This window comes from Equus przewalskii, chromosome 13 (assembly GCF_037783145.1).
Source record: "Equus przewalskii isolate Varuska chromosome 13, EquPr2, whole genome shotgun sequence".
NCBI lineage: Eukaryota > Metazoa > Chordata > Mammalia > Perissodactyla > Equidae > Equus > Equus przewalskii.
Window position 1 is genome coordinate 2,896,918 of NC_091843.1, and position 17,083 is coordinate 2,914,000.

A 17,083-nucleotide genomic window follows, 5' to 3' on the forward strand; every position below is an offset into this window, starting at 1 on the left:
ACATTCGTGATCTAGTAAATAAAATGGTTTTTTGAGTTCTGTGAGCCACTCTAGCAAATTAATCAAGCCTAAGGAGGGAGTCATTGGAACCTCTGGTTTATAGCCAGTTGGTCAGAAGCACAAGTGACAGCCTGGGCTTGCCACTGGCATCTGAAGTTGGGGGCAGTCTTGTGAGACTGAATCCTTAACCTGTGAGATCTGATAGCATCTTCAGGTGGATAGTGTCAGAATTGAGTTGAATTCTAGCACGCCCAGTTGATGTCCGAGAATTACTTACTGTTGGTGTGGGAACTACCCCCGACCCCACACTCTGGAATTGGGTACAGAACTTTTAATATCTTAAGGGCAAAGATAATTTCAAACAATAGTGTTGATTTGGATTGGTATAAATAAAAGTATGTGGTTATGTTTAGAAATAGAGTTCTTATCTTTGAGAAACATGTTCTGAAATATTATGGAGGAAATGGTACAACATCTGGGAGTTACTCAAGCATATGGTCGTGGAAGAGAAGTAGAGGTTTATGTTCGAGCACTAAGCCTGCCCCAGCGAGGTACCGCAAACTGGATGGCTTAACATGACAGAAATTTGTTGTCGCACAGTTCTGGAAGCTAGAAGTCCAACTTCAAGGTGTTGGCAGGGCCCTGCTTCTCTGAGACTTTGGGTAGAAGCCTTCCTGGCTTCTTCCTAGCTTCTGGTGGCCAGCATCCTTGTTGCTTGGCTTGCAGCTGCAGTACTCCAGTGTCTGCTTCTCTTACCGCGTGGTATCCTCGCCGTGTCTTCACATGGTCTTCCCTCTGCACGCTTGTCTCCAGATTTCCCCTTTTTATGAGGACACCAGTCATTGGAGTAGGACTCACCCTAATGACCTCATCTTAACTTGATTAAATCTGCAAAGACACTATTTCCAAATAAGGTCCCATTCTGAGTACTGGAAGTTAGGACTTGAACATGTCTTTTTTGGGTGACAGAGTTCAACCCTTACCAAGGCAATATATGGAACAACATTGTGACTGTTGAAGCCGGCAGGAAATTCATTGTACAGTTCGCTCTGCTTTTGTATATGATGAACATCTTCCATAAGAAAAAGCTTTAAAAATTAGAATTACCAATAACAAAATTTCTAAAGTGGCATCTTTTTCGCCAACACGCACATTATGGAGGATGTTTACAGATGTGTAGTTCTACCCCTATCATGGTGTTGTATATAATTCCCAGCATATTACCACCCTCACTTCTCTCACTCTCTAGAAAATCTTGATAGACTGCAAATGCATATGATCTTTTTATAGGAATAATTCTTAATCTGACCGGCTATAGGATATGGTGGGGAGGGGTACTTTAGGAAGTAAGTCTGGAAAGCCAGCTTGGGTTCAGAGATTTTGATGCTGCCTCCAGCCCTCGTGCTGCCCCGCCTCCAGCTGGCCGACATCTAGTTCTTTAAAATCCCATCTTAGACGTTTCTTCCAAAAAATTCTGACCACCACCTGTACGCCTTCCCTATTTTCACCCTCCACTGTCTAAGGGTATTTTGGGTGCTGAGCTCACATTCGTATCCATTTCTGCCTCATCTTTTTGTTGTAGAAATTATCACTTTGTGATGTGATTACTTATTCCTTCTTTGTCTCTAATGCCAAACTGTCAACTCCTTGAAGAAATTAACTTTCTTTTCATTCTTGAATCCGAAATGTCTTGTGAATCGCCAGTGCCTAGGAGAAAGCCTGACATATTGTAGTGCTTTTTAAATATTTGACAAATGAGTTTAATAAGGAGCAGTCAATGCTTTTTGAAGTAGTAAGAGGAGTTCTTTGTAGTAAGAGGGGTAAATCCAGTGGGAAATAATACGGGAAAGGTGAGAGATGGGTGAAAGGGTCAAATCGAGGGTCAGTAGCAGTAGTCACTATAGAGTAAGGAGAGCCTGAACTTGGATGTATTAATGATGGTTGTTAGAGACACCTTACTGATGAGATTTAAGAGAATTTAGTAACTGACTAGACTTGGACTACAGGGGAGTGAAGATTCTGAGATGAAACTAAGAATTTATGGCAAAGTCACTAAAAAGGTTATGATGAACTTTGAACTGGGAAACATAGAAAAAAGCCTTGAAAAGGAATGCTCTGGGTTCAGATTTGGACAGGCCGAATTTGAAAAGAAAGGTACTCAAATGGAAAGTCCTGCAGGCAGTGGGAGATACCTCTGTAAAGTATTTTGAGCAGTCAGGATTGTCATTCACGTGGGAGGTGTGGGAGCGGATGAAGACATCTAGGAAGAGAACGTTGAAGAGAGACTGGCAGAGTGTCATAAGAGCCAAGGGAGGAGAATCTGGAAGCACTTGGGGTGGTGGCCATTGGCAAGATCATTCTGGTGTCTACACTTCTGACCTAAGTCTTGACTTTGTTCATGAGGTAGCTCTGGTCCAGGCTTGACTCTGGGAGGGAGCAAAGATTGAGCTGCACTTCAGGAGACAGATCTGTAGGCCTGTAGAGAACTCTGAGCAGATCATAGGGAACAGTTAGGATGCCCACAATCCAGTACTCATATCCATCTCAGTGGGAAACAAGAATTCAGGACTAAGATGCTGGCACTTTACGTAGAGCCGAAGTGAGTTTCCCTTGAAGCTGTAATCACTTCCGTAAAAAACAGAAACTCCACATGTCCTCTTTCTCTTATTCTCCTTTAAGAAAAACTTTTCAAAAGCATTACTATACTTGATGTTTCTGTTTTCTCACCTGCCATCGTTTCTTCTGTGCACTCCAGCAGGGCTTTCTTTGTGCCATTCCGTGGACACCGTGGCCGTTAATTCCCAGACAGTCTCCATCGGGCACAGTCAGGGCTCAGTGTTTAGTTCTCAGATTGTTTGTCAAAGTTGATCATTCACCCCTCCCTGAAGTACTTTCTTCCTTTGGCCCCTGGCACACCATACTCTTCTGGTTCCTTCCTTTTCTTGACCTCTGATATTGCAGTGCCGAAGTGATTTCTTTCAGTTCCTCAGCTTTAAATAAAACCTAACTACTGATGACTCCCAAATACCGAACGGTAGCCCTGACCTTCTCCCACATCTCCAAAATAATAAATATGACTGACAGTTTAGTGTCTCCCTCCAGCATCTGTTAGGGCCTCTCAGCCATAGCAAACACACCTGAAGCAGGCTACACCATCAGACTGGCCTCTGCCTAGTCTTGCCCTTCTCAGGAACCTGGGCCGGCATTCGTCATTTTCAGGCTAGAACCTAGGAGTGATCCCTCCCTTTGTTACTCCCTTTCAGCACCCCACGTACAGTCTGTCAGCAAGTCCAGTCCTGTTGGTACTTCCTTAATAGTGTATCCTGATGCAGACATCGGTGCCTCCACCCCCTTCTCACATACATGATATTTATTTACTTATTATTTGTCACTCCCTCCCCCCCAGCACTCACACACCACACACATACACATACACACATACACACTCTCTCTCTCTCTAAAGTATAAGCTCCTTAGAGGCTGGAGCTCTGTCTTGATCATCACAGTGCCTGCTTTCCCTAGGACATTACCTGACCCACAGTAGGCACTTAAATCATATTTGAATGGAAAGGATGTCTCCAGCATATGCAAAGATGAATACAGACAGGAAAAAGCATGGAGTGCTCCAGAAACTCCGTGAAGTTCTGCATACCTGGCAAGAAGCCAGGGGAGGGAGATGAGGACAGAGGTGGACAAAGGTCAGAACACGAAATACCTTGTTCACCATGTTAAGTACCCTGGACCTTATAAGTGAATCATTGAAGATAAGCTTGAGGATCTTAAGGAAGTTTGCAACATGATAAGATGTGGATTTTAGGAAAATGAGTCTGGCAGCAGTATGGAGATTGAACCAACAGAGAGTAAGACTTGAAGTAGGGAGATTAGTTAGGAAACCGTGGTAGAAGCAGTGAAGCATAAGAAACAAAGTACCATTTAGGTACTGGAGCCTGACGCTCAGGGCTCTAGTGAAGGTGTTGGTCACAAAACTGTGGTCTTTACACACAGACCTAAGGCAGGATCTCTAGCTTTACCTCATTAGCCAGAATCCAAATTGTGGAATCCTGGTATCTTCTTCCCAGCACATGTACTAACCCAGAACCAATGACTGAGATGCACAGGGGAAAGTACTCAATCTTTGTGACTGCCTCCCGTACTTTTGCCCAAATAATGTGTTGAAATTTGATCATTTAATTTGGCAAGACTTAGATGGAGAAGGAACTAGGAAGGTGTTGGGCAGAAAGTTAAAAACTTCTCTTTCTCTTATAATAAATAGTGAAGATATAGGTGCATATAAAATTAGTCAAAGAGGGTATGTAGTGAAAAAAAAAAATCCCAAACCCTAGGAAATACCAGTTTTTAAAAAGGAAGCAGAAAAAGTCATCCATGAAGGAAACTGAGAAGTGAATACTGGTAGAAGAAAAGAGAGAAACAGAGTATTTTATGTTCAGCAAGCAGAGGAAATATGTACCCAGATGAGAAAGTGAATGTCAGATAGGAATCCCAAATAGAGTGAGATGCAAGGTGCCCTGTGGACGGTTACCTGTAGCCTGGGAGAAAATGCCAAACTCTACGCACAACCATTCCCCTGGTAAAATATAATATCCAGTGAATTGTGTCTTTACCCAATTTTAATATTTATTGATTTTAGTTCTCTTCTCTACCACTTTATCACATTAGCCTTTTCTACCTTTTTATGTTTATTCCTGCCTTACTGTTGATCTTTGACTCTTTTCTACCCTGCCGCCATAGGCTCTCTTGCTTGATACATGAGCAAGGCTGCCTTCCTAGCTTGCGACTTTTGGCTTTGTGCCTAGCTGTGGCACTTCTGTAGATTAATTCAGTAATGCCTTCCTGTTTGAACTGGCCCTGAGACTCTCCCGTCGCCCATGTTGTGTACTGTTCTGGAAGGCTACTTCTTCTACAGGTGTTTGAATGGTGTGTGTGTGTGTGTGTGAAATTAATAATAAGTAACTGAGACTATCTGACATTGTTCAAACTGAGAATTAGGAGTATATAAATAATTAAAGGAGATTAACAAAACAGACACGTTGTATCTAATTCAGATGCCATCAGGAGGATCTATAGGTTAATAGGGCATGCTGATCTGCTTGCAGAGGACACTTAGGGTACAGAAGGAAGGTGAAGTATATGTAGATATAGATAGAGAAATATATTTAATGTAAAGGTATTACGTATAGATTTTTTAACACTGTGGTAGGTGCTATAATGAGGGAAATGGACTATGAAAACTCAGAGTTAAGACAGGACTCAGAAAGAGTTAACTTTTGAACTGAATCTGACAGATACAAAGGAATTTGGTATGAAGGAAATGGGGGAAGGCTTTCCAGATTAAGCATGATTACACAAAGAAGATGATTTAGGAATCTGTCGTGGGCTTGGACCCTGCTCCCAGCCTGCCTTTCCCAGTTTGCACTCCCCTTGTCATCCCTCTCCTCCATTCTCCATCAGCCAGTTCTCCTGGTCACTCTTAGACTCACCCTCTTAATGGGTTTGTTTTATTCTTTTTTCCACCCATGTGCTTCGGCTCCCATTGATTGTTTTTCTACATTGCCTAAATCTCTTAAGTTTTTCTTCTTACTATTTTTTTAGCCAGATACCGAGACCTCATTTGAATATCTCCAATATTTATTCATTCTGTACATGTAGATTCAGTAGCCAAATGCTGTATCACATGAAACATCTTTAATTTTTTTCCTCCCTCCAGGATGGAAGAGCAGTCATAAAACCACAAAGTCGACTCAAACACAAGAGTCTTCATTTCAGGAGCAAATAATGAAAAGATCCAAAAAGAATGGGCCCTGGGACTTCAAATCAGAAAGTCCCTGCATGTATGAAAACAGATTCGAGAAAAACCAGGAGAAAAAGGACAGTGTGCAGATAGTTTCGGTCACCCACACAAAAACCCTCACTGCAGAAAGAAGACATAAAAATACTGAATTTGGCCAAAACTTCAGCCCAAAGTCAGTCCTTGTTAGGCAACAGATGGTTCCCAGAGAAAAAACACCACCAAAATGTGAAATACGAGGAAACAGCTTCAAACAGAATTCAAATTTACTTAATCAACCAAAAATCATCACAGCAGACAAACGCTATAAGTGTAGTAAATGTGAGAAAACCTTCATTAACACATCATCCCTCCGTAAACACGAGAAAAACCATAGTGGAGAGAAGTTGTTTAAATGTAAGGAATGTTCAAAAGCCTTTAACCAAAGTTCAGCTCTTATTCAACATCAAATAACTCATACTGGAGAGAAACCCTATGTGTGTAAAGAATGTGGGAAAGCCTTCACTCTTAGTACATCCCTTTATAAGCACCTAAGAACACATACTGTGGAAAAATCCTATCGATGTAAAGAATGTGGCAAATCCTTCAGCAGAAGGTCTGGCCTTTTTATACATCAAAAAATCCATGCTCGAGAAAATCCCCATAAGTATAATCCAGGTAGGAAGGCATCTAGTTGCAGCACGTCCCTTTCTGGGTGTCAGAGACATCATTCCAGAAAGAAGTCCTATTTATGTAACGAATGTGGCAACACTTTTAAGTCGAGCTCATCCCTTCGTTATCATCAGAGAATTCACACTGGAGAGAAACCTTTTAAATGTAGTGAATGTGGGAGAGCCTTCAGTCAGAGTGCCTCTCTCATTCAACATGAAAGAATTCACACTGGAGAAAAGCCGTACAGATGTAATCAATGTGGGAAAGGCTTCACTTCTGTTTCACGACTTAATAGACACCGAATAATTCATACTGGTGAGAAGTTTTATAATTGTAATGAATGTGGTAAAGCCCTAAGTTCCCACTCGACACTTATTATTCACGAGAGGATTCATACTGGAGAGAAACCGTGTAAATGTAAAGTGTGTGGGAAAGCCTTCAGACAGAGTTCAGCTCTCATTCAACATCAGAGAATGCATACCGGAGAAAGACCCTATAAATGTAATGAGTGTGGGAAAACATTCAGGTGTAACTCCTCCCTTAGTAATCATCAGAGAATTCATACTGGAGAGAAACCATATCGATGTGAGGAATGTGGGATATCTTTTGGCCAAAGTTCAGCTCTTATTCAACATCGGAGGATTCATACAGGAGAAAAACCCTTTAAATGTAATACGTGTGGGAAAACTTTTAGACAAAGCTCATCACGTATTGCCCATCAGAGAATTCATACTGGAGAGAAACCCTATGAATGTAATACCTGTGGGAAACTGTTCAACCACAGGTCCTCCCTTACCAATCATTATAAAGTCCACATTGAAGATAAGCCCTAGGAAGTAGATTTGCATGTGTGAGAGCCTTAAACCAAAGCTGATTAGAGTACATGAGAGTGATGTGATAAATGCTATGGATATGAAAACCCTTCTTGTAATTTAGTCCTCATCAGATAGTAAGTTACAAGGGTAAACCTTGACTATGTAATAGATAATGAGGAAAGTATAAAGTGTTTGTGCCTGTCAGACACGTTTTTAAGTAACCTGAAATGAATGCACAACTGGAGACATTGCATATTTGTAAAATAAAAGAATTGTTTTCTCTCTACAGCAGTGTACACTAGATAGCATATGTGATTTTCATAAACATCTGGTGGGGGGGGTGTGCACTGGATTTCTCATTTTAAAAAACTATAAACGTAATACTTTTTTATAACATTTTAATAGCATATAAAACATGCAATCAAAGAAATTATACGTTTTTAGAGGAAAGGACCAAATAAAAGAAAAATGAACTATAAACTACCTCTCAGTTTATGGGGTTTGTCCTTTTCCTGACCTGATGTCAAATTTTTTGCATGGATTTCGTCTAAAAATAAAAGTCTGTTCTCTTCCTTTGCACTTCCAATAATTGCTGTGAACTGGAAATTTTCTACCAAATTTCTAATTCTGTTCTCAGAATTTTTTTTTTTTTTTTTGCTCTGAAGTATGCCTGCTATGTACTGTGAGCTGTCACCTTAAGTATATTAATGGAAAAGTAAGCAATTATTTCACACTTAAAACTTTATTAAATATATATATATATATATTAAAGTTCAGAAAAGAAGGAGCTACCAAACAAGTTTAATGAATCTAACACCTGTGCCAAAATATCAAAACGTACATCAGTCATTTCAGGACATAAAACGTACGGTTTCCTTACTTGGTGTTCTCTAGTGTCAACTTCAGGAAAGCAAAAGGAGTAATTATCCACAACTTGGTAATTTTTTTTTAATTCCAGCTTTGGGGCAGATAGTATACTGCATACTGGGAGTTTTAGGAAGAGAGACAAAGGCCTTCAAGAAGCCATGACTTGGGGGAAAGGGGATGGAGTTGAGGGACTAGCAGAAGAGTAAGCAAATCATGTCACAGTATGTCAGTATGGTGGTTTTAACAGGCAGGTAGGTATGATAGTGTGTATAGAGGGCAAGGATGTTGTGGGGACTTGCACAGGATGAAGAGGAGATTGAACCCAACCAAGGAAACCTAGAGACATCAAAGAAAGCTTTCCAGAGACAGTGATTGCTGAGCTAGATTTTCAAAGATAATAGGAACTCTCCAGAGGGTGAGAGACATATTCCAAATAAAAAACTGCATGATAAAGGTACAGGTGGGCAATGTTAGGACACCTTTGTGGAAACTCAAATATAGAACTGATGAGAAGGAGAATGACAGATCTTAAAGTTTGAGAAGAAGGCAGAGGCTAGATGATAAAAAGCCCTATTTGCCATGCTAAGAAGTTTGGGTTTTATCTGAAAATCAATGGAATTAAAGATTTTAAGCAAGAGAAATTGTTCTGGCAACAATGCGTAGGGGATGAACTTAGATGGTTGAAGAAAACTGTCCAGACTGATGCCTAGAAATCTGGGCGGGAGTAATTCAGGTGATAGATGAAAGAGAGTCCAGCTCAAGCAGCAACAGCACGGGTGGGGAACACGAGACAGATACTGTATTAGGATAAATGAGACGTGGTGTTCACAGCAAGTAGACGAGGTTGGTGAGTAAGAAGGCGGCTGAACTGACTCACGGGTAGGGTTGCCAGGTAACCTGTATACAGAGGATGTCCTGTATTTAATGATTTTTGTTCTGCATCCTGTATCAATTCCATCAGGTTGCCTGTAATGTAGTCAGTTGTGGTTTTTTTCCCAATAACAGAAGTTCAGCAGTCAGAACTATTTTTCTGCTTTAGTAATTGGCACTTAAATTACTTAAATGTGGGGCCGGCCCCATGGCCTAGTGGGTAAGTTCAGTGCACTCTGCTTCAGCAGCCCAGGTTCAGTTCCTAGGTGCATACCTGCAGCGCTCATCAGCTGCTGTGTTGTGGCATCCCACATACAAAATAGGAAGAGTGGCACAATGTTAGCTCAGGGAAAATCTTCCTCAACCAAAAAAAGAAAAATTACTTAAATGGCAACACTAGTGGAAAATCATACCTCCACAAATAAAGATCTGAACAATCCTTTATAGTCTCCTGTGTTTTTGGCTGAGGAAAGAACAAAACTTGGAGAATTGAGTCTTGTTTTCCATATTAAAGAAAAGACTTCTTTTTGCCAAAGTCTCAAGTTGTAAACAAATAATCACCATTAATTAGAACTTTGGATCAGTGCACATACTCTGGAATTCGGCAGGAGCGGCTGTGCCTCTGAAAGTTAGCACGTTAAGGGCACTCCAGCTTCTGAGAGTGCAGTCAGTGACAGTCCCAGACCTCGAGACAACAGTCAGCAGATGCCTCACCACAGTGACCATGCTTTGGAAAGTACACCCGTCAAACACCGCCTTATTCCAGTGATGACACTAACACGTTGAAAGTCTGTCAATCCATAAACACTTCTGCTTCTGAAAATCCACCGATCCCCGGACCGAGCTTCCCCAAATCTGGTCTTAGATCAGCTCTGGCTTTCTTCAGGGAGCCTGTTCCTTGCAAATACAACTCTCCCGTGCAGGCATACATGAAGTTCACCTTCCCTGCATCACATATCAAGTTCAATCTGTTATTAGTGTGCACCATTTCAACAGTTCAACCTCACTTTACTGTTAGGACCTCAGCCCTGTGAGTGACAGTGCCCTAGTGAGGCCATGAGACTATCAAATTGAATGTTTTCAATTCATGTGGTGATTGCTATCATCTATTTTTTGTGTATTTAAATCCCAAATACAAATGTAAATTTCATGACTAATTTTTAGAACATTGGCTGGCTATTAAATGAGGAAAAAGTCTTTTTCAAACTTTCTGCATTATGAAACTTTCATTCAATATCAAAAATGATAGAAAGTTAAATATAAACCAGCATATACAAACAGCTAAACCTAAGAGATATATGATTACCTCAACTATAAAAGGATAAAGTAACAAATTTTCTGATTAAAAGACATTTGGATGAAAATAAAATAATCATAGTGGAAGTTGTTATGGCCACACTGCATCATCATCATCAGTTTTTTCAGCACAAATGACCGATCAAATGTGCCAGGAGTATTTTCCAATTCTCAAATTGCAAACAAATTTTCAAGTGCCAGGATAAAATACTGCTGCAACAAAAAATGCAATAGCTCCATTTACTATCGTAAAGTATTAAAGATCTAAAATGCCTCATCTTTTTACAACATAGCCCAGGATGCAAGTAATCACAATGCAGAAAAAATTTTACTATCGTAAAGTATTAAAGATCTAAAATGCCTCATCTTTTTACAACATAACCCATGATGCAAGTAATCACAATGCAGAAAAAATTTTCCCTTTGCTTATGCAATGATTTTCTCATGAAAAACTCTTAGAAGGCTATTGCAAGTATAATCCATTCTAGATGAGACCTCAGAAACAATATAAAGTTTTTGCAGAAACTCACTTAGTGAGTTAATGAGGAATAGTGCACTGCTTTGGGTAGAGATAATACAAGTGCAAATTTTGGTGGATGTGGAGAAGTGCATGCAATTTATTGCAAGTTGAAACAAAATATAGAGGATTCTGTGGAAGGTGTCGGCTGTCCTGCCCATATTCTGCATTTCCGCATATGTTGCACAGACAGCATCTGATATCCTTTCTGTTGACCCTGAAGTAGTTCTTATGAAACTGTTGCATTACTTCAGTATTTAACCATGTGAGCAGTTAAAGGATGTCTGTGATTTTGTTTGCATTCAGTTATCTTCAGTTCTCTAGCATTCAAAAACTTGTTTGGACTTCAGCTACAATGTATAAACAGCTTGGAAGTCATCACTCCGATCCTTAAAACAAGAAAAAGCTGGACAAGCTGAAAATTAGTACCTTTTATCTTCCTGAGAACTGAGGTTGCTGGGTAAATTGCAATACTGAAATCTGAAGAGATAGGCATATCCAGAGAGACACAGCCAAGATCTGCTTACCTGACCAGAAGCTGCTGGAGCCATAAACTGGCAGGACCATTTAAATGATAGTTTTGATGAATTGCTGGAGGTTGAATGTGGACTAGGTTTAGAGTGAGAAACTCCTGGGGGCCACAGTCTCAAGAGGTACCATTAGCTCCAGAAACTCCTTTGGATTTACATGACGGCCCTGAGAAATCTCCCCTGAGGGCTCTGATGGGACAGGTAACCATTGTGAAACATATCCAGAGTCTTCGCCACCAAAAAGGCCTACTCTCCAGGGGAAAAGAGTTTACCAGAGTTCTGTGCTAGCTGGGCTAAGGACAGTCCTCCCACTTTAGGCCCCTCTAACCCTCCTGTGTCACTAAGGAGGAGAAAACATGGTCAACAGGGGTGATGGCTTCAGGGAAATAGACCGGGAATGCTACAACCAAGGGAAGGAGGACAGGGCCGGGAGCCAAAGAAGAAACTGGAGAAGCACTTGAGGGGCTCCCAGGCCCTAGACATAGGCCCACTAAGACTGAGATTTTAATTGGAAAATTATAGAATCTCCCCAAGTTTGCCACCACACCAACAGGGCTCCAGTACAATAACATTGGATTACAGCGGAAAGGGTTATAAGACACAGACTCTCCTTGAGGAGGAGTGGTTAGGGAAGCTCAAAGTCAGGAGTAGAGACAAAAACAAGGATGCTAGAGGAGTTTAAAGCCTCTGGCAGCTATGGTTTCCCAACTCCTAGCCAGGTTAACATAAATCTAGCAGCATATTAAAAGGATAATACACCATGGCCAAGTGGGATTTATCCCAGAAATCAAAGGTTTTTACAACATATGAAAATCAATCAGTATAATACACTGCACTGGTACAATGAAGGCAAAAATATGTATACACACACACACGACCATCTTTTTGTTGTTTTTGAGGAAGATTAGCCCTAAGCTAACATCTGCTGCCAATCCTCCTCTTTTTGCTGAGGAAGACTGGCCCTGAGCTAACATCCATGCCCATCTTCCTCTACTTTATATGTGGGATGCCTACCACAGTATGACTTGCCAAGCAGTGCCATGTCTGCACTGGGGATCTGAACCGGTGAACCCTGGGCCTCCGAAGCAGAACATGCGAACTTAACCACTGAGCCACTGGGCCGGCCCCTCTCCAAGTTCTTAAATTTTGGTAAGATACACATAAAATTTACCATCTTAACAATTTTTAAGTGTATAGTTTGTGGTATTAAGTACCTTCATATTGTTGTGAAACCATTACAATCATCTCCAGAACTGTTTTCATGCTGCAAAACTAGTGAAAATTAGTCAACAGAAACTTCATTTAAAATGGAGTCCAGAGATCAGAAGGGAGGACCGTCACACATGTGCCACTCAGCACACACCACAGACCCCAACAGGAAGAGAGGTACCTTGCATCTCCAACAGACAATGATACTACATACCCCCTCAGCAGAAGGAAGGAAGGGATTTCTCCTTTCCCGGCAACAGCTCAGCCAGTGAGAGGCTACTGTAACTCAGCCAATGAAAAGTCATATACTTTGAACTCCCAGTTCAACAACTGAAACTATACCTATTAAACAGTAACTCCCATTCCCCTCTCCTCCCCACTCCTGGAAGCAACCCTTCTACTTCCTGTGTAGGGCTTTGAATACACTAAGTACTTAATATAAGTGGAATCATGCAGTAGTTGTCTTTTTGTGATTGGCTTATTTCACTTAGCATGATGTCCTTAAGGTTCACCCGTTTGTCTGTTTTGTCTTATATTAGCATAACCGCCCCTGCTCTCTTAGGGTTACTATTTGCATGGAATATCTTCTTCTGTCCTTTTACCTTCAACCTATTTGTGTCTTTGGATCTAAAGAAAAGTGAGTTTCTTGTAGATAGCATATAGTTGAATTTTTTAAATTTTTTATTTATTTAATTTTTTGCTGAGGAAGATTAGCCCTGAGCTAACATCTGTGCCAATTTACCTTTATTTTTTTATATGTGGGTGACCACCACAGCATGGCTGATGAGTGCCATAGGTCTGCACCCAGGATCCAAAACCGCAAACCCAGGCCACCAAAGCAGAGTGCACTGAACTTAACCCCTAGGCCACAAGGCTGGCCCCTGGATTTTTTTTTTTAATCCTTTCTGCCAATCTCTGTCTTTTGATTGGACAATTTAATCCATTTACTTTTAAAAGAATTACTGATAAGGAGGGAATTGCTTCCATCTTTGTGCTGTTTGTTTTCTCTATTCCTTATAGCTCTTTTTGTCCCTCGTTTCCTGCATCACTGTCTTCCTTTGTATTTAGTTGATTTTTTATAGTGAAATGTTTTAATTCCCTTCTCATTTTCTTTTGTGTATATTTTGTAGCTATTTTCTTTGTGATTACCATGGGGATTACATTTAACATCCTAAAGTTGTAACACTAATTTGAATTGATACTGTCTTAGCTTCAATGACATACAAGATCTCTGCTCCTTGACAGCTCTGTCCCCACCCCATTCAGTTGTTGATATCACAAAACTACATCTTTATTCATTGTCTGTCCAAAAACATAATTAATAATTGTGTTTTAATACATTAGTCTCTAAAATTATGTAGTAAACCAAATGTGGAGTTATAAACCAAATTTATAATCATACTAGCTTTTATAATTGCCCATTTATAAGACCTTTACTAAGGTCTTTATTTCTTCCCTCGGCTTCGAGTCACTGTCCTGCGTCCTTTCATTTCAGTCTGCAGGACTCCCTTTAGCTTTTCTTAGAGGGAAAGTCTAATGGTAATAAACTTCCTCAGCTTTTGTTTATCTGGGAATTTCTTAATTCTCCCTCACTTTTGAAGGACTGTTTTGGCAGAGATAGGCTTCTTGGTTGACAGTTTTTTTCTTTTACCATTTTAAATATATCAGCCCACTGCCTTACCATTTCCAAATTTTTGATGACAAATCTGCCGATAATCTTATTGAGGGTCCCTTGTATGTGCCAATTCACTCTTTTCTTTCTGCTTTCAGGATTCTCTCTTTGTCTTTAGCTTTAGACAGGTTGATTGTAATGTGTCTCAGTGTGAATCTCTGAGTTCATCCTACTTGGAATTTGTTAAACCTCTTGGATGTTTCTTTTCATGTCCTTCATCAATTTGGGGAAATTTTCAGCCATTATTTCTCCAAATAGTCTCATTGCCCCTTTCTCTCTCTTTTCTCCTTCTGGAATTCTCACAACACATACATAGATCAGCTTGATGGTCTGCTTGGTGGTTTGGTCAGTTATTGGGGTCCCACTCTGAGAGCCCTTCATCTTGGGAAATAGGTGTGGCCAGAAAGAGGGCCACCTCCAATGCCATCATACCACACAGATTGGTAAAGTACCTGGTGCCGAACCATTCTGTAGATCACCTGCTTCTTAATTTGGGTTTTGTATGTGGTAGAGCAGCTCTGGTCTATTCTGTAGTCTATTGAAAGTCAACCCTCAACACAAGGGTTTGTCCGCCAGAGCAGTGGCTCCCATCATTTCTTCCTTCCTTCCTTTCCCCCTCTTCCACAGGTATTGTCTTCAGTGGCAGGGTTTGTGGCATGACTGTCTGCACAGGTCAGGAAGCAACTGTCCAGCCCCCTGGGGCTCTGGGCAGAGCAGCAAGCCACAGTGGAGGAGGGAAGAGGGCAGTGTCCTACCACAATGCCCCACCTCCTCCCCACCCCAAAGGGACTCACTCCATGCTGGAACAGTCAGGGAGTGGTGAGGGAGCCTAAGAAGGGCATCTGAGGGCAGCCTCAGGCTCCTTTTCCAAAGGTGCTGAGGACTGGCAGTGGTGCATGGGGCCCATACTGTCTGTATCCTGGTCCTCAGCTATGTGGGGTAGTGCCAGGCCAGACACTGCCCTTGAGATCCTCACTCCAAAGTCCAAGTGGACCAGTAGTCTGCCAATGTTGGCCTCTTCTCTGAGTGGCTGCAGTCAACCAGCAGGCCATGGGGACTTGAGGATGAATTGCCCCTGGGCTACCTGAGGCCAGGGTTCTCTGTTGAGCAGGATGAATCAGAGTGGACTCAGCCTCTATTTCTGAGAGGCATGGTCAAACCAGATGTCTGGGGGCTGCAGGGGAGGCATAGACTTCACCTCTGTTACTGGGATGCTAGGTTGACCGATTGTCTTATTAGCACATTTGGAGGAACGTCACTTTGATATCAGTTCAAAAGGTTGACCGTATATGGAGACGGATATGGAGGAGCAGAAACTGTGGCAAGGTGATACAGGGGCTGAACAGCCAAGTGGGAAGCTAAAGCCGAGATTCATTGCTCTTTTGGGATGGCGTGGGGAGGGGTAGGGTCCTGAGGTTTATGCAATAATAATTATTATAATTATGATTATTATCAACTTTTACCCATAAATATAAATCATATTTATTTAATGTTAAATATAAATTATAGAGTATCATGAATTATAAATATATATAAAAAGTCAACAAACATGTAGACAATTATATTTATCATTGTTTTTCATCATCATTGTATTTATTGTCATTATTATTATTACTATTATTTGTTGTTGTAGCAGCAGCAACAATAAAAACCCTGAGTAAAGTTTCTCTAGCCACAAAAGGTTTCCAGCTGAAAATGATGAAGGAGGGAAGGGTTTTGGGGTGTGAAAATTTATAAATCTGTCAGAAAACCTCTCTAGCCAGGGGGGCTCTTGCAGGGCACCTCTGATTGAATTTCCAGGTCCACTCTGGGGCTGGAACTGGCCCAGCATGACCCGGGGGGCACATGGTGGGCGTCTGTCCCCTACTCAGCACATGTCCCTGGCCCAGGGCCCTGCAAGAAAAACGTTTCCAAGACCCCCTTTGGCTACTGGGGCAGCCCTGCTCTGGCCCTTGCCCGTCAGGGACCTCGGAGGCAGAGCCCTGGGGAGGAGCTTCCTGCTTCATCCTGCCTCCAGCTTCCCCATCCCAACAACATCCCGTCAGAGCAGGCCTTCCGGTTTCTCCAGCAGAAAGCTCTCCCACTCCTCCACCTGCCTTTGAGGCTCTGCCGGGTCAAGTGGTGGTGGCAGCTGACCCTCTTGCTGCATACAATGAACTGTCATTAAGTGTACTGGTCCTCGTGGGGCATCTTCCTCCATCTCCATGGGTTGGTAGTGCTGGGAGTCCTTGAGGCGCTCAGAGCCGCCCACGCCCATGTTAACTCTCTCTTTCCTGTATGTGTGCATTTTTTCATCATGCTTTTTAAAAACTGAGGTATAATTCACATAAGATTCACCCTTTTAAAAGTGTACAATTCAGTGGATTTTTAAAAAGTCTATTCACAAAGTTGTGCAACCATTACCACCATCTAACTCCAGAACATTTCCATCACCTCAAAAAGAAAGCTCTGTACCCATTAAACAGTCTCTCCCATTCCGCCCTCCCTCCAATTCCCCAACCTGCTATCTGTCTCTAGGATTTGCCTATTCTGGCTATTTCATGTAAATGAAATGATACAACATGTGGCCTTTGTGTCTGGCTTTTTACACTTAGAATGTTCTGAGGCTCGCATGAGTTTGCATGTGTCAGTTTTCCATTCCTTTCCATGGCTCAGTGATTTTCCGCTGTGAGCCGTAAGATTGAGTGAGAGATTGATTGACTTCTGCATGCTACCAAGTCTTTTTTTTTTTAATTTTAGCTTGTGGTAAAATAGCCTTAAAAGGAAAGGAAATTCTGACACATGCTACAAACATGGATGAACCTTGAAGACATTATGCTATGTGAAATAAGCCAGACACAAAGAGACAAA

At 41.5% G+C, this 17,083-nt stretch overlaps 1 protein-coding gene across 2 annotated transcripts in view; it reads left to right on the forward strand.

The window, feature by feature from the left end:
* ZNF354A (zinc finger protein 354A) overlaps positions 1-17,083 on the forward strand; it is a 36,703-nt gene that overhangs the window by 12,583 nt on the left and 7,037 nt on the right. The window contains exon 5 of one of the 2 annotated variants that reach the window (XM_070568965.1): positions 5,726-7,861. The exons of the other annotated variant lie outside the window; for it this stretch is intronic. Coding sequence (XP_070425066.1) covers positions 5,726-7,290 — 1,565 coding nt within the window. The 3' untranslated portion in view covers positions 7,291-7,861. Of the gene's footprint in view, positions 1-5,725; positions 7,862-17,083 lie in introns of those variants that run through there. 2 annotated transcript variants of the gene reach the window in all.